At 43.3% G+C, this 22,569-nt stretch overlaps 1 protein-coding gene across 1 annotated transcript in view; it reads left to right on the forward strand.

Moving 5' to 3' along the window:
- Nucleotides 1-22,569, forward strand: part of cfap184 (cilia and flagella associated protein 184) — a 33,294-nt gene that overhangs the window by 4,536 nt on the left and 6,189 nt on the right. Inside the window, exons 7-11 of the mRNA XM_069907759.1 lie at nucleotides 605-794; nucleotides 3,117-3,205; nucleotides 7,849-7,999; nucleotides 14,536-14,729; nucleotides 16,072-16,284. Of these exons, the coding sequence (XP_069763860.1) occupies nucleotides 605-794; nucleotides 3,117-3,205; nucleotides 7,849-7,999; nucleotides 14,536-14,729; nucleotides 16,072-16,284 (837 nt within the window). The remainder of the gene's footprint in view (nucleotides 1-604; nucleotides 795-3,116; nucleotides 3,206-7,848; nucleotides 8,000-14,535; nucleotides 14,730-16,071; nucleotides 16,285-22,569) is intronic.

Below are 22,569 nucleotides of genomic sequence, written 5' to 3' on the forward strand. Positions count from 1 at the left end.
ATGTTTATTCATCTGAAACTTCATTAAAAGATTGGAAAAGGAGAAGTCAGCAGGACTGGACGGAGCTCATCCCCGGATTTTGAGACGTATGGAAGGAAATTATCTGAGCATTGACTATAATTTTCCAAAACTCTGTGGATCAGGGCTGAGGAGTAACAAATGGCATTCCCTTGTTCAAAGCAGAGGGAACTAGTACAAACCCAGCAATTAGAGAGCAGTCTAGTGGGCATCAGTGGAAAAGTTTTGAAAACCAAGATTAATCAAGGCACACCAGAATGGATTTATTAATTGGCTGGAAACCTTTGAAATGAAACAAAGAACTGAAGAAAGTAATGGAGTCCATGTGGTGTTCATGAACTGACAGGTGCTTTAGGTAAGGTGCCACATAACAGGTTAATCAGCACATTGGAAGCATCAATGATCTCAATAAAAGATGCATCACCATCTCTGTAAAATAGGACTGTAGCTGTGAAATGCTAAATATATTGGACTGTCTTTTAATCCAGCCTACATCTTATTTATTAATATTTTCAACCAGTCATTTTTCTGCTTCACGGATTAATCAGTTTTATTTATACCGTGATCTTTATCTGTAACTACTCAGAGTGAAGAAACAACTGAAACTGATTGGAAGACTACATCTCCTTTACCCAGTAATGGAAGCTATTCAGACAGGGAGAAGGAAGAATCACTGCCTATATTCAGTGAGGATTTATCTCGTGATGACACTTCTGTAGAGGAGCAATTTACAAATGGTCCACCGACCTTTGTGCCTGGGACACCAGAGAGAGGAGGTATTTATCAGCATTCAGTGAATTATTGGAATGTTGCAACTTCTGATCAGGATGGGTGATGTGGTTATCAAGGAAACAAGAACCACTTTCAGTGGGTGGTGCTGGGTTGAAGAGTAACTTCCAATTAAAAACAAGGCTCCAAAGGTAAACCAGGAAATTATAGACTGGTGAGCCTGTCATCAATACTAGGTAAATTATTGGAGGGTGTTCTGAGAGATCAGATATACAAGTATTTGGACAGCCAAGGGCTGATTAAGGACAGTCAGCATGGCTTTGTGTGTGGTAGGTTGTGTTTAATGAATCTTAGAGTTTTTTGAGGAAGTTACCAAGAAAGTAGATGAAGGAAAGACAGTGGATGTTGTCTACATGGACTTTAGTAAGGCCTTTGACAAGGTTCCACATGGGAGGTTAGTTCAGAAAGTTCAGACACTTGGTATCTATGGAGAGGTTGTAAACTAGATTCAAAATTGGCTGAATGGGAGAAGACAGAGTGGTAGTGAATGGTTACTTCTCAGACTGGAGGCCTGTGACTAGTGGTGGGGCTCAGGATTCAGTACTGGGACCATTGTTGTCTGATGTCAATATCAATGATCTAGATGATAATGTGGTAAATTGGATCTGCAAGTTTTCAGATGACACTAAGATTGGAGGCATTGTGGACTGTGAGGAAGGTTTTTAAAGCTGGAAAAATGGCCGATGGAATTTATTGCAGACAAGTAGGAGGTGTTGCATTTTGGAAAGACAAACCAATGTAGGACATACACAGTAAATGGTAGGGCACTGAGGAGTTCAGGGGAACAAAAGGATCTGAGAATACAGCTACATAATTCCTTGAAAGTGGCATCACAGGTGGACAGGGTTGTAAAGAAAGCTTTTGGCATCTTGGCCTTCGTATATCGAAGTATTGAGTACAGGAGTTGGGATGTTATGGTGAGGTTGTATAAGACTTTGGTGAGGCCAAATTCAGAGTATTGTGTGCCATATCTGGTCACCTAACTACAGGAAGGATATCAGAAGATTGAAAGAGTGTTGAGATGATTGACTAGGATGTTGCCTGGTCTTTAGGAGTTGAGTTACAGGGAGAGATTACAAAGGTTAGGAGTTTATTCCTTGGAGCATAGAAGAATGAGGGGAGATTTGATAGAGGTTCACAAAATTATGAGGGTATAGACAGAATAAATGTGAGTAGGCTCTTTCCACTTAGATTGGGGGAGATAAATACAAGAGGACATGGCTTTAGGGCTGTGGTTCTCAACCTTTTTTTCTACTCACATCCCACTTTTAAGTAATCCCTATGCCACCGGTGCTCTGTGATTAGTAAGGGATGGCTTAAAATGGGATGTGAGTGGGAAGGGAAGGTTGAGAATCACTGCTCTAGACCCAATTGTTACTGAAATATTTTGCTTGAGAAAAATTGTCATTGGCCCATTTCCTTTGGAGTTCTGAAACCGTGCACATAACAAGTCAATGAGGGACGATTAAAACAGTGGGTTTCAAACTTTTTTTCCACTCACATGCCACCTTAAGCAATCCCTTGCTAATCACAGAGCACTGATGGCCTAGGGATTACTTAAAGTGGGATGTAAGTGGAAAGAAAAAGATTGAGAATCACTGCTTTAGGGTGAAAGGGGAAATGTTTAGGGGAAGGTTAGGGGGAACTTCTTCACTCAGAGAGTGGTAGGAGTGCAGAATAAGTTGCCGATCGATGTGGTAAATGCGGGCTCACTCTTAAGTTTTGGGTAGATACATGGATGGGATCAGTCTGGAGGGTTATGGACTGGGTGTAGGTCAATGGGACTACTGGAATAATGTTTTGGCACAGACTAGAAGGGCCAAATGGCCTGTTTTCTGAGCTGTATTGTTCTATGATTCTAAATGATATATTCTCAGGTTAGTGGGAGATAGTAGAAATTGTGGAGGCTCATTAAAACGCTTGATCTAAACTAAACGAAAAAGTATGTTGCTTGTGGTTAATGATCAATAATGTATTTCAGCAGTAATTGTTTGGAAAAAACATGGCGATAGCTAAAGATGTTAAAGGAGTAGGAATTTCTCCTGACCCTAAACATGTCATCCAGCGTTAGGTAGCGATGGTTTGGGAATCAGTTTCCTACTACCTCCATTATATTACTCAAGATTTTGTACGCCTTCATCAGGCCCTCCCTTCAGGGAAGTGACCATGGCAGCAAAACCAGAGAGGGGACATGGCAGCTGAAGGACTCACATAGGCTTGTGTGTATTTTCGAATTCAGAGAATGTATGAATGAAATTCCCGCACCAGCTAAGAATTCACTTGAAAGGATGTTTTTCATGTTTTGTTAGTGATGCCCTTGGTAGAAGTGACTGACCAGCAAGATGAAGAAGATGAAAGGAAGCGGATTAATCGTACAAAATTGGAGTTGAAATATAAAGTAAAAGTCTTTTTTGACTTCCTTTCTAATGTTTTATTTTGCCTCCAGGGTCCCTCTGTTATTTGGTCTGTCCCGTTCTCAACTTAATTTTCCCTTTGGGTAATTGGTTACTTGTCTCATGACAACTTTTATATCTTGATCTCTGCACGGTTGCTTCCACATTGCACCTGGAGATAACCAACAGGTCTGGTAGGGTCAGGACCCAGAGAAATGGAATGAACCTTTCAAATCAATGACCCTCCCCCCCCACCCCCACATCAGAGGTGGAAAATATTCCAATGCAGGACCATCTTTTAGATCCAAGATCATTGATGCAAAAGGGAGGTTATTGGATTAGAGCCAGTTGTTTTGAAGGAAAATCTAAGTAGTTGAATTTCCTGTTCTTTCCCCAGATCCTTTAATTTTATCTCCATGTATCTATCCTGTTTCCTTTTGAATATAACAACTGAAGTGTATTTGATTTGAAAGGTTCATTGCAAATTTCGGCAGCTTGTTGAGGAGGAATATTTCATCTTCTGAGGGCTCCAATTCTTTTTATCAATCATGTTAATTCTGTGCCCTCCGACTTCCAATTTATTTTGTACTAAAACCAATTTACCATTATGTTTCTGTCTAAACTCTTCATGGATTTAAAATTTAGACATACAGTACCATAACGGGCCTTTCTGGCCCACGAGCCCATGCTGGCCAAATACTCTAATTTATCTACAACCCTGGTACATTTTGAAGGGTGGGAGGAAACCCATGTAGATATGGGGAGAGCATGCAAACTCCTTACAGACGGTGCCAGATTCAAAAATGGACCACTGGCACTGTAACAGTGTTGTGCTAACCCCTACACTAACAATGCTGCCCAAATTTTAAATGCTATCAATCTTCTGATCATCTTCTGTCTAAGGCAAACTTAGTGAGACTTTAAATTGTGATCTCCAAAGGCATTTAACTTTTGTGTGCTGTAATCTTTGGCTTAATCAAGATCTTAAGGCAGAGAATTGGCATCTAGTCACCACTGAAGAGTATCGTCCAGTAGTCACTGGGGGAGGAAAAGGCAATTAGGAAGCTAGGGAAGAAATTGCTGGGGCCGTGGCAGAGATAATTGTATTATCTAGGTCCCCAATATTTTAAAATTAAAAATGGGTGCAAGGACTGTAATGATAGAGTGCTAGTGATAATCCTGACCACTAGAGGGAGTTGGAGACTGCAGCTAGGAAGAGGTAGATTCTAAATGGATGCCTCCACAAATCATGAGTACTTTAGCTAATGAAGTATAGTTGTCTAAAGGCTGTGTACGGCCCCTCACCCCAAGTCCAAAGCCCGCTGCTCAGACGGCAAAGTCCTCCTCAGCGACAAGATCTCCATCCTCAACCGATGGTCAGAACACTTTCAATCTCTTTTCAGTGCCAACCGCTCAGTCCAAGATTCCGCCCTGCTCCAGCTCCCTCAACAGCCCCTAAGGCTAGAGCTGGATGAGGTCCTCACCCAGGATGAGACATATAAGGCAATCGAACAACTGAAAAGTGGCAAAGCAGCAGGTATGGATGGAAGCCCCCCCCCCACCCCCCAGAGGTCTGGAAGGCTGGCGGCAAAACTCTGCATGTCAAACTGCAGGAGTTTTTCAAGCTTTGTTGGGACCAAGGAAAACTGCCTCAGGAGCTTCGTGATGCCACCATCATCACCCTGTACAAAAACAAAGGCGAGAAATCAGACTGCTCAAACTACAGGGGAATCACGCTGCTCTCCATTGCAGGCAAAATCTTCGCTAGGATTCTCCTAAATAGAATAATACCTAGTGTCGCCGAGAATATTCTCCCAGAATCACAGTGCGGGCTTTCGCGCAAACAGAGGAACTACTGACAAGGTCTTTGCCCTCAGACAGCTCCAAGAAAAGTGCAGAGAACAAAACAAAGGACTCTACATCACCTTTGTTGACCTCACCAAAGCCTTCGACACCGTGAGCAGGAAAGGGCTTTGGCAAATACTAGAGCGCATCGGATGCCCCCCAAAGTTCCTCAACATGATTATCCAACTGCACGAAAACCAACAAGGTCGGGTCAGATACAGCAATGAGCTCTCTGAACCCTTCTCCATTAACAATGGCGTGAAGCAAGGCTGCGTTCTCGCACCAACCCTCTTTTCAATCTTCTTCAGCATGATGCTGAACCAAGCCATGAAAGACCTCAACAATGAAGACGCTGTTTACATCCGGTACCGCACGGATGGCAGTCTCTTCAATCTGAGGCGCCTGCAAGCTCACACCAAGACACAAGAGAAACTTGTCTGTGAACTACTCTTTGCAGACGATGCCACTTTAGTTGCCCATTCAGAGCCAGCTCTTCAGCGCTTGACGTCCCGTTTTGCGGAAACTGCCAAAATGTTTGGCCTGGAAGTCAGCCTGAAGAAAACTGAGGTCCTCCATCAGCCAGCTCCCCACCATGACTACCAGCCCCCCCACATCTCCATCGGGCACACAAAACTCAAAACGGTCAACCAGTTTACCTATCTCGGCTGCACCATTTCATCAGATGCAAGGATCGACAACGAGATAGACAACAGACTCGCCAAGGCAAATAGCGCCTTTGGATGACTACACAAGAGTCTGGAAAAACAACCAACTGAAAAACCTCACAAAGATAAGCGTATACAGAGCCGTTGTCATACCCACACTCCTGTTCGGCTCCGAATCATGGGTCCTCTACCGGCATCACCTACGGCTCCTAGAACGCTTCCACCAGCGTTGTCTCCGCTCCATCCTCAACATTCATTGGAGCGCTTTCATCCCTAACGTCGAAGTACTCGAGATGGCAGAGGTCGACAGCATCGAGTCCACGCTGCTGAAGATCCAGCTGCGCTGGATGGGTCACGTCTCCAGAATGGAGGACCATCGCCTTCCCAAGATCGTGTTATATGGCGAGCTCTCCACTGGCCACCTTGACAGAGGTGCACCAAAGAAAAGGTACAAGGACTGCCTAAAGAAATCTCTTGGTGCCTGCCACATTGACCACCGCCAGTGGGCTGATATCGCCTCAAACCGTGCATCTTGGCGCCTCACAGTTTGGCGGGCAGCAACCTCCTTTGAAGAAGACCGCAGAGCCCACCTCACTGATAAAAGGCAAAGGAGGAAAAACCCAACACCCAACCCCAACCAACCAATTTTCCCCTGCAACTGCTGCAACCATGTCTGCCTGTCCCGCATCGGACTTGTCAGCCACAAATGAGCCTGCAGCTGACGTGGACATTTACCCCCTCAATAAATCTTCGTCCGCGAAGCCAAGCCAAAGAAGAATAGTTGTTATTGTGGTGGTACACCACTGGCCTACTGCAGGGGGCAACCTCTGTACCTGCAGGAGTGTAAGGGGACAGGACAACACCTGGCCGGCTGTCAATCAGTTGGCCTGAATGGATCATGCCCCAGCCGGTCGGGTGTCATTCACCCTCCGGGATATAAGCCTGCGCCGGCCTCCCGAGGGCTCACTCAGAGTTGCTGCAGCCACAGCCAACCTGGTTCTGTGGAAGTCTTTGTGGATTAAACCCTGTTGTACAGTCTTTGCTTGTGTGTGTCTGATTCTGGCTAACAGCGCACCACAACTGTAAAAGAACCCAAGTTTCTTTATTACAATAAAAGAAACAACACATGGTAACAGGAGTGTGCAAAGTGAGAATCAGTCGATAGCAGCAGAAAACATGGAGAGTGTAAATTGGACTGGAAGTGTTGACCATGAGTGGCAGTTGTTCAAACTATTTAGGCTTAGGCTGTACCTACAAGCCATTGAACTTGATAGCAAACCTGATGCATGGAACAAGCCTGGGAACCACAGGCTGGGAGGCTAAACATTAGTCATGGATAAGTTACTCGAGGGGATTCTGAGAGGTAGGATCTGTTATTATTTGGAAAGGAAAGGATTGATTAGGGATAGTCAGTGTGGGAAATCATCTCACGATCCTGGTCACCTCTTCAAAAAATTCATTCATGAAAATTGATTGGGGTAGGGCAATAGATTTTGTCTAGATGGAGTTTAGCAAGGTCTTTGACGAGATACTGCATTGTTGGCTGGTGAGGGAGATTATGTGACCTGGGATTCAGAATAGGCTAGCAAATTAGATACAAAGTGGGCTTGGTGGGAGGAATCAGATGGTGACAATGGAGGGTTATGTTTCCAATTGGAGGCCCATGTTGTTTGCCACAGGGATTATTACTGGTTTCACTGTTCTTGTATCAATGGTTAGCATGAATATGAAGTTGGCATTGTTTAGTTAGTTTGTGAATGACACTAAAATTGGTGGTGTAGTGGACAGTGAAGTTTATCTAAGGCTTCAATGGGATTGTAGTTTATCTAAAGCTACATATAAAAGACATTTGGACAGTTATGTAGTTTGGGTTAACCACAGGTGAATGGGACTAGCTCTGATAGACAACTGGGTTGGTATGAATGAGTTGGGCTGAAGGGCATGTTTTTGTGTTGTACAGCTCTGTAATTGAACAAAACTATTCAAGCACCCATTTGTTCCAATTCTTAAACCATACACTACCAAACAATGGCAAATTCTCATCAAGTTCATTCAGATTTACCAAGTGATTTGAAAGCAGATTCACAAATGTAAAATGCACAGGTGATTGAGGTCCCTTTTCTTCCAATGTTATTCAGGAGTTGCTTGACGAGCAGGAGAGGTTGAACAACTACAATAACCAAATACAGAACAAGCTAGCTGTTTACTATAAGAAGAAAGCAGACGAATCGAAGATTGAGTTAAAGAAACCCCAAGCAGATTATGATCAACGTTATGCGAAATTCATGGGTAAGGCAAAAATTGGGATGTATAATGTATTGGGTGTCAAGGAAATGTTTAAATCTAGGGAATGAGGATGAGAATATTTGTGGCTGTGGATGTCGGGCCAGTTGAGAAAACTGTGCTGGATATCATGCCAGTCGAGAGGACTGCGCTGGATGTCGGGCCAGTTGAGAGGACGGCGCTGGATGCCAGACCAGTCGAGAGGACGGCGCTGGATGCCGGGCCAGTCAAGAGGACTGCTGTGCCTTGGAAGCGTTCTAGCTTCTTCATTCACACTCCTCAGCTCAAGTTTTTAGAGGAAAAGAATTTGGGATGCCAGGAGATTAATCACATCACAAAATATCCAGCCTCTCACCTGCTCATAGCCTCAGTTTTTATGTGGCTGATCTCACTTTCTTTGTGGTTTATGTTGACCCCCACGATGTTGATGGTGGGGTGTGTGGTGATAATCATTGAATGTTGGAGGAAGATAGGTCAACATATTTTGGATATGTGGAGCTGGTTCATTTTCTGAGGAATTAACTATTGTGTGACCATTGGTGAATATCTCTGGTTCTGCCGTGTGATGAAGGGCATGTCACTGTTGAAGCAGTTGCAAATGGTTGGGGCAAAGGAACTCCCTCAGAGATGTGTAAGGCTAGGGAAAACTAACCACAATGACTTCCTTTGTGGGAGGACTCAAATTCTGCCAGATTAGGACAAGGTACAGAATAAAGCTGACTATACTTTTCAAACAAATACTCCTGAACTAGTCACTGCTTGGGTTTGATATAAATGAAAATCCCCTCATCATGGTTGCATAAACTCTAGCAGAAGGAATTCTAATATGGGTTAGACCAGCCTTTTTTGGCTATGGCTCCCTTAGGACTCTGCTCAAAGTTTATGGGTCCCCATTCCCCATGAAGCAGTCATGTTTTTTTAAAAAATTTTATTTTTCACACTATGAACCATATTAGCCAAAATACACACAAACATTTCCCTCTTGAATATACACAGTGTCATTTTCTCTCCTTTTTTTCCCCCCTCCTTCCCTCCCTCCATCCCACCCCCCTCCCTACCCACGAAACATTCAACATATAAAATACAATAAACCCATTAAACAATGTCATCACACAATGAAAATAAACAAGAAAATTGTGTCATCTTCTTTTACACACTGGGTCAGTTCATTTCGTCTTCTTCTCCTTCTGGCATTTTAGGGAGTGGAGTCCATGCTAGGCTCTGTCTGTTATGTTCCATGTACGGTTCCCAAATTTGTTCGAATATGTGACTTTATTTTTTAAATTATATGTTATTTTTTCCAATGGAATACATTTATTCATTTCCATGTACCATTGCTGTATTCTCAGGCTCTCTTCCGATTTCCAAGTTGACATAATACATTTTTTTGCTACAGCTAAGGCTATCATAAATCTTTTTTGTGCTTCATCCAATTTGAGGCCTAATTCTTTACTTCTTATATTACTTAGAACACACATGTCAAACTCTGGCCCGCGGGCCAAATTTGGCCCGCGATATAATTATATTTGGCCTGCAAGATAATTTCAAAAATGTATTAGAGGTGGCCCGCCGATGCTGTTTTTTGGTAATGTCACCCCCACCATCCTCCCCCTTCATTGCACATCCTTCCCCATTGTAACACGAGAAATTGTAACATGAGAAGTCTGTCGATGTCATCAGCCGGCAAGCCGGTTGGAAGGCTCCCCACACAACCAGTCACTTCTCCCACCTGTCGAGCGATGCGGCGGATGGGCGAGCGTCTGTGATTTCCTGTCGGCGCGACGGGCATGGCAGGCTGCGCACGGCCCCCGAGCAGCGCGAGTCCCGCGCGACTGGCACCAGGCGGCCCTTCAGCGCTTGCACCCGCGCGGACCCCAGGGACGGCTGGTTCGGCCCTGCACGTGAAGAGAGAGATGGTGGCTGTCCGCAAAGGCTGATCGGCAGCACGCTGGGCCTGAGTGGGTGGGTAAGCAGGGGCAGAGGGTGTAGGTGAGGAGTAATGGGCAGGGGAAGTTATGGTGGTGCGAGGGGCATTTCGAGGGAGGGATGAGTAGAAGGAGGGGTGGATAGGGAAGAGGTAAAAGGGGAGGGGCAGGGCGAGTAGGGGAGGGGTGATTAGAGGGTGAGAGACGGGAAGAGGGAGGAACAGGTTGAGGGGAGAGGCAGTAGAGGGGCGTGTATAGGATGGGGTGGGTAGAGGCAGAGCGAGTGGAGTGAGGGGTGAGTAGAGGTTGGGTAAAGGACTGGTCAGGTAGAGGGATGGTGAGTCGAGGGTGAATAGAGGCCTAGAGCCTGAGGAGTGAGCAGGAAATGCTGAGTCCTGATGCAGGCCAAAATGGACACAGCCTGTGAATGCTGACTACATCTCCACAGGGACCAAATATGTTTCCCTCAGGTCAAGCAAAGGGTGAACTTGAGCTACCTACTCCTGACCTGTAACATTATCCTCCTAAAGTTATATCCTAAAGTTTAACATTACATATGTTGAAAGAAGAGAAAACATGCAGATGTTGTTGAAAATTTTCAATAAATATTTAGTTCGGCCCTCGACTTAGTCCAAGTTTTTAATTTTGGCCCTCCGTGAATTTGAGTTTGACACCCCTGTCTTAGAAGAAAGATCTCTGGATTTTTTGGTATGTTGCTTTTTTGTGATTTTATTTAATATCTGATTTAGATCTTCCCAAAACTTTTCCACTTTCTCACATGTCCAAATTACATGTACTGTTGTTCCCGCTTCCTTCTGACAGCGAAAACATCTATCTGATACTGTTGGGTCCCATTTATTTAACTTTTGGGGCGTGATATAGAGCCTGTGTAACCAATTATATTGTATCGTGCGTAACCTCGTGTTTATTGTATTTCTCACAGTTCCAGAGCATAGCTTTTCCCATTTTTCATTTTTTAATCTTTATGTTTAGATCTTAACATAACATAACGTAACAATTACAGCACGGAAACAGGCCATTAGGCCCTTCTAGTCCGCACCAAACCAAACACCCCTTTCTAGTCCCACCTCCCTGCACAATGCCCATAACCCTCCATCTTCTTCTCATCCATATACCTGTCCAACCTTTTCTTAAATAATACAATTGACTCCGCCGCCACTATTTCTCCCGGAAGCTCATTCCACACGGCTACCACTCTCTGAGTAAAGAAGTTCCCCCTCATGTTACCTCTAAACCTCTGCCCCTTAATTCTTAACTCATGTCCTCTTGTTTTAATCTTTCCTCCTCTTAACAGAAATAGTCTATCCACATCCACTCTGTCTATCCCTTTCATAATCTTAAATACTTATATCAAATCCCCTCTCAACCTTCTACGCTCCAAAGAATAAAGACCTAATCTGTCCAATCTCTCCCTATACTCTAGATGCTTAAACCCAGGTAACATTCTGGTAAACCTTCTCTGCACTCTCTCCACTCTGTTTATATCCTTCCTATAATTAGGCGACCAGAACTGCACACAGAACTCCAAATTAGGCCGCACCAACGTCTTATACAATCTCAACATCACCTCCCAACTCCTATATTCCATGCAATGATTGATAAAGGCCAGCATACTAAAAGCCTTCTTCACCACCCTATTCACGTGAGTTTTTACCTTCAGGGAATGATGTACCGTTACTCCTAAATCTTTCTGCTCTTCTGTATTCCTCAATGCTCTCCCATTTACCACGTATGTCCTATTCTGATTCTTCTTACCAAAATGAAGCACCTCACACTTATCAGCATTAAATTCCATCTGTCATTTTTCAGCCCACTTTTCTAAGCAGCCCAAATCCCTCTGCAATCCTTGAAAACCTTCTTCATTATCCACTATTCCACCTATCTTAGTATCGTCTGCATATTTACTAACTCAATTCACCACCCCATCATCTAGATCATTAATGTATATAACGAACAACAATGGGCCCAATACAGATCCTTGAGGCACACCACTGGTCACCGGCCTCCAACCTGACAGACAATTATCCACTACCACTCTCTGGCCTCTCCCTTTCAGCCAATGTTCAATCCATTTGACTATCTTAAAATTTATACCTAAAGACTGCACCTTCCTAACTAACCTTCCATGTGGTACCTTATCGAAGGCCTTACTGAAGTCCATATAGACAACATCCACTGCGTTACCCTCATCCACATTCCTAGTTACCTCTTCAAAAAATTCAATCAGATTGGTCAAACATGACCTTCCTCCCACAAATCCATGTTGAGTGCTCCTGATCAGACCCTGTCTATCCAGATGTTTATAAGTACTATCTCTAAGAATTTTCTCCATCTTGTTCCCACTTTTGTTTGGGTTTACAGCTTATTTCATCGTTCTCTTTCTCTTGCAGCTTTTTTAAATTTTTTTTTATTTTTCACACTATAAACCATATTGATCAAGATACATATATTTTCCTTCTTAAATATATAGTGTTGTTTTCTCCCCCCTTCCCTCCTCCCCTCCTTCCCTCCCTACCTCCCCTCACATTTATTTAAAGTTCAGAATATAAGATACATTAAACTCGTCAAACAATGTTGTCACTCAATAAAAATAAACAAGAAATTCCACTGAGTCAGTTCTTTTCATTCTCTTCTCCTTCTGTCATTTTAGGTGGTAGATGTCCACGGTAGGTTTTCTCTATTATGTTTCATGTATGGCTTCCATATTTGTTCAAATATTATGATGTTATTTCTTAAATTATAGGTTATTTTGTCTAATGGAATACATTTATTCATTTCTATATACCATTGTTGTATTCTCGTTATCTTCTAATTTCCAGGCTGACATAATACATTTTTTTGCTACAGCTAGGGCTATCATAACAAATCTTTTTTGTGCACCATCCAAATCGAGTCCAAATTCTTTGTTTTTTATGTTACTTAGGAGGAAGATCTCTGGGTTTTTTGGTATATTGCTTTTTGTGATTTTATTTAATATCTGGTTTAGATCTTCCCAAAATTTTTTCACTTTCTCACATGTCCAAATTGCATGAATTGTTGTTCCCATTTCCTTTTTACAGCGAAAACATCTGTCAGATACTGTTGGGTCCCATTTATTTAACTTTTGAGGTGTAATGTATAGCCTGTGTACCCAGTTATATTGTATCATACGTAACCTCGTGTTTATTGTATTTCTCATAGTTCCTGAGCATAACTTCTCCCATGTTTCATTCTTTATCTTTATGTTTAGATCTTGTTCTCTTGCAGCTTGATGTATATGTTTGTTATAAATCTTTTAATTATCTTTGTGTCTGTAATCACATATTCAAAGCTGCTTCCTTCTGGTAACCTCAGCCTGCTTCCCAATTTGTCCTTTAAGTAGGTTTTCAGTTGGTGGTATGCAAACATTGTACCGTGAGTTATACCATATTTGTACTTCATTTGTTCAAAAGATAATAAATTATTTCACAAAAAACAAGTTTCTATTCTTTTGATCCCTTTTCTCTCCCATTTTCTCAAGGAAAGGTTATCTATTGTGAAAGGGATTAGTTGATTTTGCGTCAATAATAATTTTGGTAGTTGGTAATTTGTTTTTTTCCTTTCTGCGTGAATCTTCTTCCAAATGTTGAGCAGATGTTGCAGTACTGGTGAACTTCTATGTTGCACCAGTTTTTCATCCCACTTATAAAGTATATGTTCTGTTACCTTCTCCCCAATTTTATCTAGCTCTAACCTGGTTTTTCCCTTGTTTGATAAAAATCTGATAGATATCTTAATTGTGCTGCTCTATAATAATTCTTAAAGTTTGGTAGCTGTAAGCCCCTTTGTTTGTACCATTCTGTTAATTTATCTAGCGCTATCCTCGGTTTTCCCCCCCTTTCCATAAGAATTTCCTTATTATTTTCTTTAGCTCATTGAAGAATTTCTCTATTAAGGGAATTGGTAACAATTGAAATAGGTATTGTATCCTTGGGAAGATATTCATTTTAATGCAATTTACCCTTCCTATCAGTGTTAGTGGTAAATCTTTCCAATGTTCTAAGTCATCTTGTAATTTCTTCATTAATGGCTGATAATTTAATTTGTATAGATGGCCTAGATTATGATCTAGTCTAATAGCTTGGTATTGGATGGCTTGTGAATGCCATTTAAATGGTGATTCTTTCTTAAACTTTGTGAAGCAGTCACGTTTATATGGTTTCTTCTGTACTACTCTATATGGACTACATATAAACATTAAAATGATTTTATTTCAGTCATTGCCCCCTCCCCTTAAATGTGCCGTGGCCCCCGCAGGCAGTCCCCTTTAGGAATAGCTGGGTTGTCAACAACTGAACCCAAAAGAATCATGATGAAAAATTCAGGGGATTCACACATTGGAGAGATATCTATAGTAAAAACTAGATACTGCAGATAGTTTCACCATGGGTTGTCACCTCTGAGCAGAATCCAGTTTGAAGCTTCCTGACTCTGCCCACACATATATAGAACAAATGTGCATCAGTGGTCAAGTTTCCACAGATAGGTCTTGCCCCTCAGGAAAGGAGAGAAAGTTTCAAGTGATAAAGACAAACTGAGGTGGCCCCGCTGTGACCCCTGTTCACTTGTCTGGTACAGAACTTCTGGCTGAGGTGCAGGTTACATACAAGAAAGAGCTTGCGTTGTCGAAGGAACGAATCAGCGATCTCACTGAAAAATGTGAGGACCAGCAACAGCTGACAGATAATTCATGGAAGATGTTCCAATCCAGGAAGAAAGTTACAGCCAAGACTTCAATAAACAAACGACCTGGAAGACAAGCAGCACTCCAGGTAAACTCATCCTTACTCTTTGGTTTCTAGCAGCGATAGACATGCTGCTTCCCATAATGTGTTTCATTTGCAACAGAACATAATTTGAATTAGATGTCACTCCTCCTGCTGACAAATCTCTTGATTTTCTCTCCTGACCAAATGAAAATTGATGTTTGAAACGGGAAAATTGAAAGTGAAGGGCTGGCGACTCCAATGAAGTTAGGAAATGGCTGCATTAGAACAGGAAGGAGGTTGGAGAGATTACATGAGGCATGATCAGGCAATCAAGCTGCTAATCTGATTCAATGTAACAAGTAGACAGATGGCTGTAGAGGGCACAGCAAAACTCTATAATCATGGTCTGAACCTCACCCAGAAATTCCCTGCAGTTTGGCCCAAGCTTGGAACTTCTCATCGTTACTCTATATGGCACCTTTTCACACGATGAATAAGAAAGAATAGGCTGTTGCCTACTGAGTATATTGAAGGGTTCGGCCACGTGTCAGTCAATGTAGCTGCTCCCCTTGCATCCTGAAGATGTTTAAAAACACTGCCCTTTTGTGTTTACACAACTCTTCCATCACTAGCATTGTTCTGCCCACCAAGCCAGTCTTTCATCTCTGCAAAAACTAGACTGTTAATGATGACATTCTGGAAGGAAGGAGGGAGGGAGAATAGAAATAATTTTTTTTAAAAACAGAACGTTTGTAGACTGGAGGAAAAAGCAAGCAAGATTTTATTTTCATCCTGCTAATGACTAAAAGAGGCATCCCTTGATAGTGGAATAATGGTTAAGTACATTCTGTGTTCAAAGGAAGCACATGGCAGAATGAGAAAAACAAGGCACCCCCCCCCTCTGAGGAGCACCTTATTGGGTTTTGGCAAGGAAGAGCTTTATAGAGAGGTGACCCTGGTCGAGGGGGTCGAAGTGGTACAAGCTAATTTAACTAAAACATTGTGATGCGAGAAAGCACTAAATTACTAGCAATTTTAGAATTTCATCTGGGAGTTACAGAATGATTCACAGGTCTTTCAGTTTTCTTCCCACGAGCATTTAGGATGACAGCCCTGAAACTGTTGGTGAATTAAATGAGAAATGTTCATGGTTGGGGGAGAGACACTCAGCAAAGCTAGGTCCAGGATCAATATCAAGCCTTCCCAGATCCGGGAGGGCCTGGTTTCAATACAATGCAAAGACTGCACTCCATCAAATATCTTCATCCCAAACATACGAGAGCAGCTCTTAAACTCAAAGTAAAATTACAGGCAAATAAATACAGTGCATATCTTTTTTTCTTGGTGTGGATGTGTGGTCATGGTTGTGCACGTATGTGGTGTATGTGTGGGTGTGGATGTGCAGGAATTGGAACGAATCCAACAGGTGGAGGAGCAGAAAGAGCAGGAGATGAGGCATATTCGATTCCTGAGTATCAAGATGAAGAATAAGCTCAAATACTATGAGCAGCAGCTAAAGGCGAAGGAGGAATTGGCGGATGGACTCAATCTGATTGACTACGAGCAGCTGAAAATCGAGAACCAGTCTTATAGCGAAAAGATTGAGGAACGCAAGGAGGTAAGCAAGGGCGATCACATCTGCTATGTAGATGGACCGTGTGGGTTAGCATTACAGTAATTTCATTTAGTGGACAACTTCAAGAGAAGCGAATCATAATAAGTGTTAGATTAAACCACGTGAGTATTGCAAGTAGTTGTCCTGACTGAACTGTCAGCTTAACTCAACTGGAATACTTAAAGAGAACCACAAATTCTACAGATGCAGGAACCTTGAGCAGACAAAGAATTGCTGGAGGAACTCAGCAGGTCAGACAACATCTGTGGGGTGAAACAATCAGTCAACATTTCAGAAGTGAACCTTAAGACCAGGAGTGGGTAATATGATGTATATCAAGGGGTAATGCTAGGCTGGGGTCCAGAGGAGATAGGTCAGAAGGTGTGAGAGATGTAGAGATAGGGAGAGGGACCATCACTGTTAGCAATGGCGTGGATCTCTCAGTGGCCACCCATTTCAATTCTCCATCTCATTCCCTTTCTGACATGTCTGTCCATGGTCTTATACACTGCCAGACTGAGACTACCCATAAATTGAAGGAACAACACCTCATCTTCCGACTGGGCACCCTCCAACTGATGGCAGTTACATCAATTTCTATGGCTTTCGTTAAACCCTCCACTCCCTGCTTCCCCCGTCGTCTTTCCATTCCCTTTTGCACAGACATGATAAATTCTACTAGTCCCTTATCACATCAAATTAACACCCTTTGTTGGTCTGGATTCCTCCCCATTGTTTGAATTCTGAGGCTTTCTAATATTCCCCGCTTCTGCCTTTCCTGATTCTTCCTTGAAGAAGGGCTCAGGCCCAAAACATCGGCAATATATCTTTGCCTCCTTTAGAGGTTGAAAAGGCCAGCTGAGTTCCTCCAGCATTTTGGTTTGTTTATTACAATCACTGTGCCTGCAGCCTATCATTATTAAGGCACGGTTAGCGTAGCAGTTAGCGCAACACTGTTACAGCACGAGCAAGGTGGGTTTGAAGCTAGTGCTGTCTGTCTGGAGCTTGTATGTTCTCCCTGTGTCTGCATGCACAGACAAACAATATTCAGGACAAATATTTCACATGTACAAATAAATGTTGTTTTGTACATAGTAGAGTCTTGGATAGTTTATATGAGCAGTTCCTTTGGTCGTTCAGCATTCTCACTGTGCGAGGGAAGAAGCTGTTCCTCAGCCTGTTGGGGCTGCCTCTAATACTCCTGTATCTCTTTCCTGACAGGAGCAGCTGAAAGATGCCATGTGCAGGGTGCAAGGGAACCTCAATGATTTTGCATGTCTTCTTCAGACAACAATTCCAGTAGATCATTCGATGGGGGGGAGGGAGGGAGACTCCAGTAATCTTCTCTGCCAATTTTATGGTCCTATTACTGGAAGGATGTGGAGGCTTTGGAAAGGGTAGAGAAGAGATTTACTGGATGCTGCTTGCAGGAGAGGGTATGAGCAATGGGGACAGGTCGGTGAAACCTTGGTTGTTTTCTCTGGTGCATTTGAGGCTGAGGGAGACCTGACAGGAGTTTAGATAATCACAGGGGGATAAACAATCAGAAGTTTTCTCCCAGGATAAAAATGTCAAACACCTGAGTGTATGCATTTAAGGTGAGGGAGTGGGATAAGGTAAGGAGATGTGTTGGGCACTTTCTGTACAGAAAGAAAGATGTGTGCTTGAAATGGGCTGCCAGGAGTCATGGTGGATGCAGACACAAAGGTTGCATTTAAGAAGCTTTTCAATGGATGTCTGAATATACAGGGAATGGAATGATATGTTTCAAGTAAAAGCAGAAGAGATTTAGTTGAATGTGGCACCGTGTTTGCTGCAGACATTGTGGGCCAAAGGACATGTTACTGTTTAAATAAAAAATGTCGCTCGAGGAGGACACCCAGTCCTCAGCATCCAGATTGCCAAGCTTCATCACAATCTTGCATGTTACATGATAATCATCACTTCTTATAATTGTGTTTGGTAACCTTTGGTGTGGCATCTTACTGTGGGCCTTCTGAAAGTCCAAAATCATCTTCTCCATTAAGCCTCATAATCTCTGCCCATTGCCTCAAAAGAAACTCCAACAGATTTGTTAAACCCTTGAGGAAGGGCTCAGTCCCAAATGTCAGTAATATATCCTATGGACCTTGTGAGACCAGCTGAGCTCCTCCAGCATTTCTGTGTGTTTACTACAATCACAGCGTCTGCAGCCTCTATTGTGTTTCACTCTTGTTAAACCCCAAGTTCCTGCTTTCAGAATTCCATGCTCGTTCCTACAATTATTTCCTATTTGGCCTGTGCTCACTTCCTAGAATTTTCCTAGATTCATGCTTTTTCTCCACTGTTGATGTCAGGCTCGTTGCTTTATAGATCCCTGTATGGGATCACAAAGATGTTAGAGAAACTCAACGGATCCCACCTATCCATCTGACGTTTCAGACATGAGCCCTCTGTCCAGACCTGAAATGTTGGTCACTATTTACTGTCTGTCGATGCTACGTGTCCTGCTGAGTTTCTCCTGCACATTTATTGCATTGCATTCAACCCCAGAGCCTGCTGCAGACTTTCCTGTTTCACTATATTATTCCCTGTTCTTTCTTTTCTTTCTCTGGTTTCTGAAGCTGCAGGGTTACATTTGCTGTTATCCAATCTGGGAGCATTACCAAATCTAGAGAATTTCAAGATTCAGTTTATTGTCTTGTAAGAGAGACAGTGCAATATTACAAGGAATTTGTTGTCATCTGCCATAAGACGGACAGATTCGCCATTGGCAGAAACTGCCTGAAGCACCTCTTACAGTCAGAGAAAAAATAAGAAAGGAAAGTCCCCTCAGAGTCATTGAGTGTCCGTGGATTCACCCACAGCCTCTGTAGTCACACAGAGTCCAGTCCAAACCATGGGCAACCTGAGCTCCAGATCTGAACCTCTGACCCCGATCAGGAATCCTTCAGTGCCCTCTGCCCAGTCCGATACCTGGTACCCCTTCAGCCAGTCTCCAGCAGTCTGCAGCCTGGTGTGAATCCCTCACATGGTCACAACTGGTCTATCCAATATCTTAAAAGTCACTTCTTTCAAAACTTTGGAGTGTAAGTCATCATATCCAGAGGACTGATCAGCAGAAATCCACACGTAAATGCATTTAGAGGCAGATAAATCTGTCTGAGGTGGATTAATTATGGGGAGTTGCAAAGGACAAGAGGGAGCCTTTCCGTGGCTTTGCTGATCATATACCAAAATTCCTTGGATTCTGGGCAGGTCCTGGCAGACTGGAAGACAGCAAATGTCACGCCACTTTTTAAGAAGGGATGTAGGCAGAAGACTGGAAATTATCGGGCAATTAGCTTGACGTCTGTAATTGGAAAAATGCTTGAAGCCGTCATTAAAGATGAAATAGTGAAACTTTTGGAACGTAAGGGTTCAATCAGGCAGACGCAGCATGGTTTTAGAAAGGGAAGATCTTGTTTGACAAACTTGTTAGGATTCTTTGAGGATATAATGGGTGCGGTGGATAGAGGGGAACAGGTTGATGTTGTATATTTGGATTTCCAGAAAGCGCTTGATAAGGTGCCGCACAAGAGACTTCTCAGTAAGTTACAGGAAAGTGGAGTCCGGGGAAGTATATTGGCCTGGATTGAAAATTGGTTGTCTGACAGGAGGCAGAGAGTCGGGATAAATGGGAGTTTTTCAGGTTGGCAGAGAGTGGTAAGTGGGGTGCCGCAGGGGTCAGTGTTAGGCCCACAACTGTTCATCATTTACACTGATGACTTGGAGGAGGGGACAAAATGTGGTGTCGCCAAGTTTGCGGATGACACCAAATTGAGTGGAAGAGCAAATTGTAATGAGGATGTGGAGAGTCTGCAGAGGGATAGAGTTAAGCTGGATGAGTGGGCAAAGGCCTGGCAGATGGGGTACAATGTTAGTTAGTGTGAGGTTATCCACTTTGGCAAGAAAAATAAAAGAGCTGAATATTATTTAAAGGGTGAAAAACTACAGCATGCTGTTGTGCAGAGGGACTTGGGAGGGCTTGTGCATGAATCGCAAAAAGTTAGGTTGCAGGTGCAGCAGGCTATTAAGAAGGCAAATGGAATGTTGGCCTTCATCGCTAGAGGAATTGAATTCAGGAGTAGGGAGGTAATGTTGCAACTGTATAAGGTACTGGTGAGACCGCACCTGGAGTACTGTGTCCAGTTCTGGTCTCCATGTTTGAGGAAGGATATACTGGCTTTGGAGACGGTCCAGAGGAGGTTTACTAGGTTGATCCCTGGGATGAAGGGGTTGACTTATGATGAAAGATTAAATCGTCTAGAATTGTATTCGCTCGAGTTCAGAAGAATGAGAGGAGATCTTATAGAAACATATAGGATTATGAAGGGTATGGATAGGATAGATGTAGGAAGGTTTTTTGAGCTGGCCGGGGAAACTAAAACGAGAGGACACAGTCTCAAGATTCGGGGGAGTAGATTTAGGACAGAGATGAGGAAAAATAGTTTTTCCCAGAGAGTAGTGAATGTTTGGAATTCTCTAACCAGGGAAGTGGCTGAGGCTGCCTCATTAAACATATTTAAAATTCAGTTAGATAAATTTTTACATGATAGAGGAATTGGGGGATATGGGGAGAAGGCAGGTAGGTGGAGTTAGGTCATAAATGAGATCAGCCATGATCGTATTGAATGGCGGAGCAGGCTCGATGGGCCGAATGAGGTGATAGAGGAATCAGGGGATATGGGGAGAAGGCAGGTAGGTGGAGCTAGGTCATAAATGAGATCAGCCATGATCTTAAGGAATGGCGGAGCAGGCTCGATGGGCCGAATGAGGTGATAGAGGAATTAGGGGATATGGGGAGAAGGCAGGTTGGTGGAGTTAGGTCATAAATGAGATCAGCCATGATCGTATTGAATGGCGGAGCAGGCTTGATGGGCCGAATGAGGTGATAGAGGAATCAGGGGATATGGGGAGAAGGCAGGTAGGTGGAGTTAGGTCATAAATGAGATCAGCCATGATCGTATTGAATGGCGAAGCAGGCTCGATGGCCCGAATGAGGTGATAGAGGAATTAGGGGATATGGGGAGAAGGCAGGTAGATGGAGTTAGGTCATAAATGAGATCAGCCATGATCGTATTGAATGGCGGAGCAGCCTCGATGGCCCGAATGAGGTGATAGAGGAATTAGTGGATATGGGGAGAAGGCAGGTTGGTGGAGTTAGGTCATAAATGAGATCAGCCATGATCGTATTGAATGGTGGAGCAGGCTCGATGGGCCGAATGAGGTGATAGAGGAATTAGGGGATATGGGGAGAAGGCAGGTTGGTGGAGTTAGGTCATAAATGAGATCAGCCATGATCGTATTGAATGGCGGAGCAGCCTTGATGGGCCGAATGAGGTGATAGAGGAATTAGGGGATATGGGGAGAAGGCAGGTTGGTGGAGTTAGGACATAAATGATATCAGCCATGATCGTATTGAATGGCGGAGCAGCCTCGATGGGCCATTTTTGGCCTACTCATGTTCCTACTTCCTATGTTACCCTATGATAGTGACTCAAGGTAATTCCCACCTGGTTCCACTTTCCATCTGTCCTATATTTGCTCCCATTCTCTCAGAACCCCACCCCACACACTCTACTCTTCCCCTACTTATATCTTCACCATTTGTCCTTGTTCCTATTACCTCTTGGCCCTTCCACCCACCACTCCCTTTTATGCTTAATGTCTCCCCTTTCCATCCTAGTCTTGATAAAGTGTCCCAGCCCAAAACATGGACCGATGGTTTCTCTCCATCTCTTTGGACCTCTCCAGTTTATCATTGTTTGCTCGAGATTCCAGCATCAGCGGGTCTTGTGTTTCTTTAAGATATAATTCCTGTTGGAGATGTGGCGGTGAAATCATTAAAGCCAAAGTACTGCAGATGTTGAGATCAGCGTTGGAGTGTCCGTGGTACTTTGCCTTTGTTTTCCTGTTCTAGTCCTGTTCACAGATGGTGGTGAAATATGTGGTACCATTGTTCTTCTTGCACAGATGCTGCTTGGCCCACTGACTTCCTCCAGCAGATTGGTAGTTGTTCCAGACTCCAGCATCTACTGTCTCCTGTGTAACATGTGATCCCTTGCTTCTATACTTCAGTGAAGTAGGGATCCGTTCAAAGGAGCAGAAACAATGGAAGATATAAAATCACTTATGTTTACAGCTGGATTTCAAATTTGAAACTTTAGCGCAACGAGGCCATTGCTTTTTATTTTACTTTTATCCAGTGCTGTCTGTAAAGAGTTGGCACGTTCTCCCCGTGTCTACATGGTTTCCTTCAGTTTCCTC

The sequence above is a fragment of the Narcine bancroftii genome, chromosome 13 (assembly GCF_036971445.1).
Source record: "Narcine bancroftii isolate sNarBan1 chromosome 13, sNarBan1.hap1, whole genome shotgun sequence".
In the NCBI taxonomy this organism is placed as follows: Eukaryota; Metazoa; Chordata; class Chondrichthyes; order Torpediniformes; family Narcinidae; genus Narcine; species Narcine bancroftii.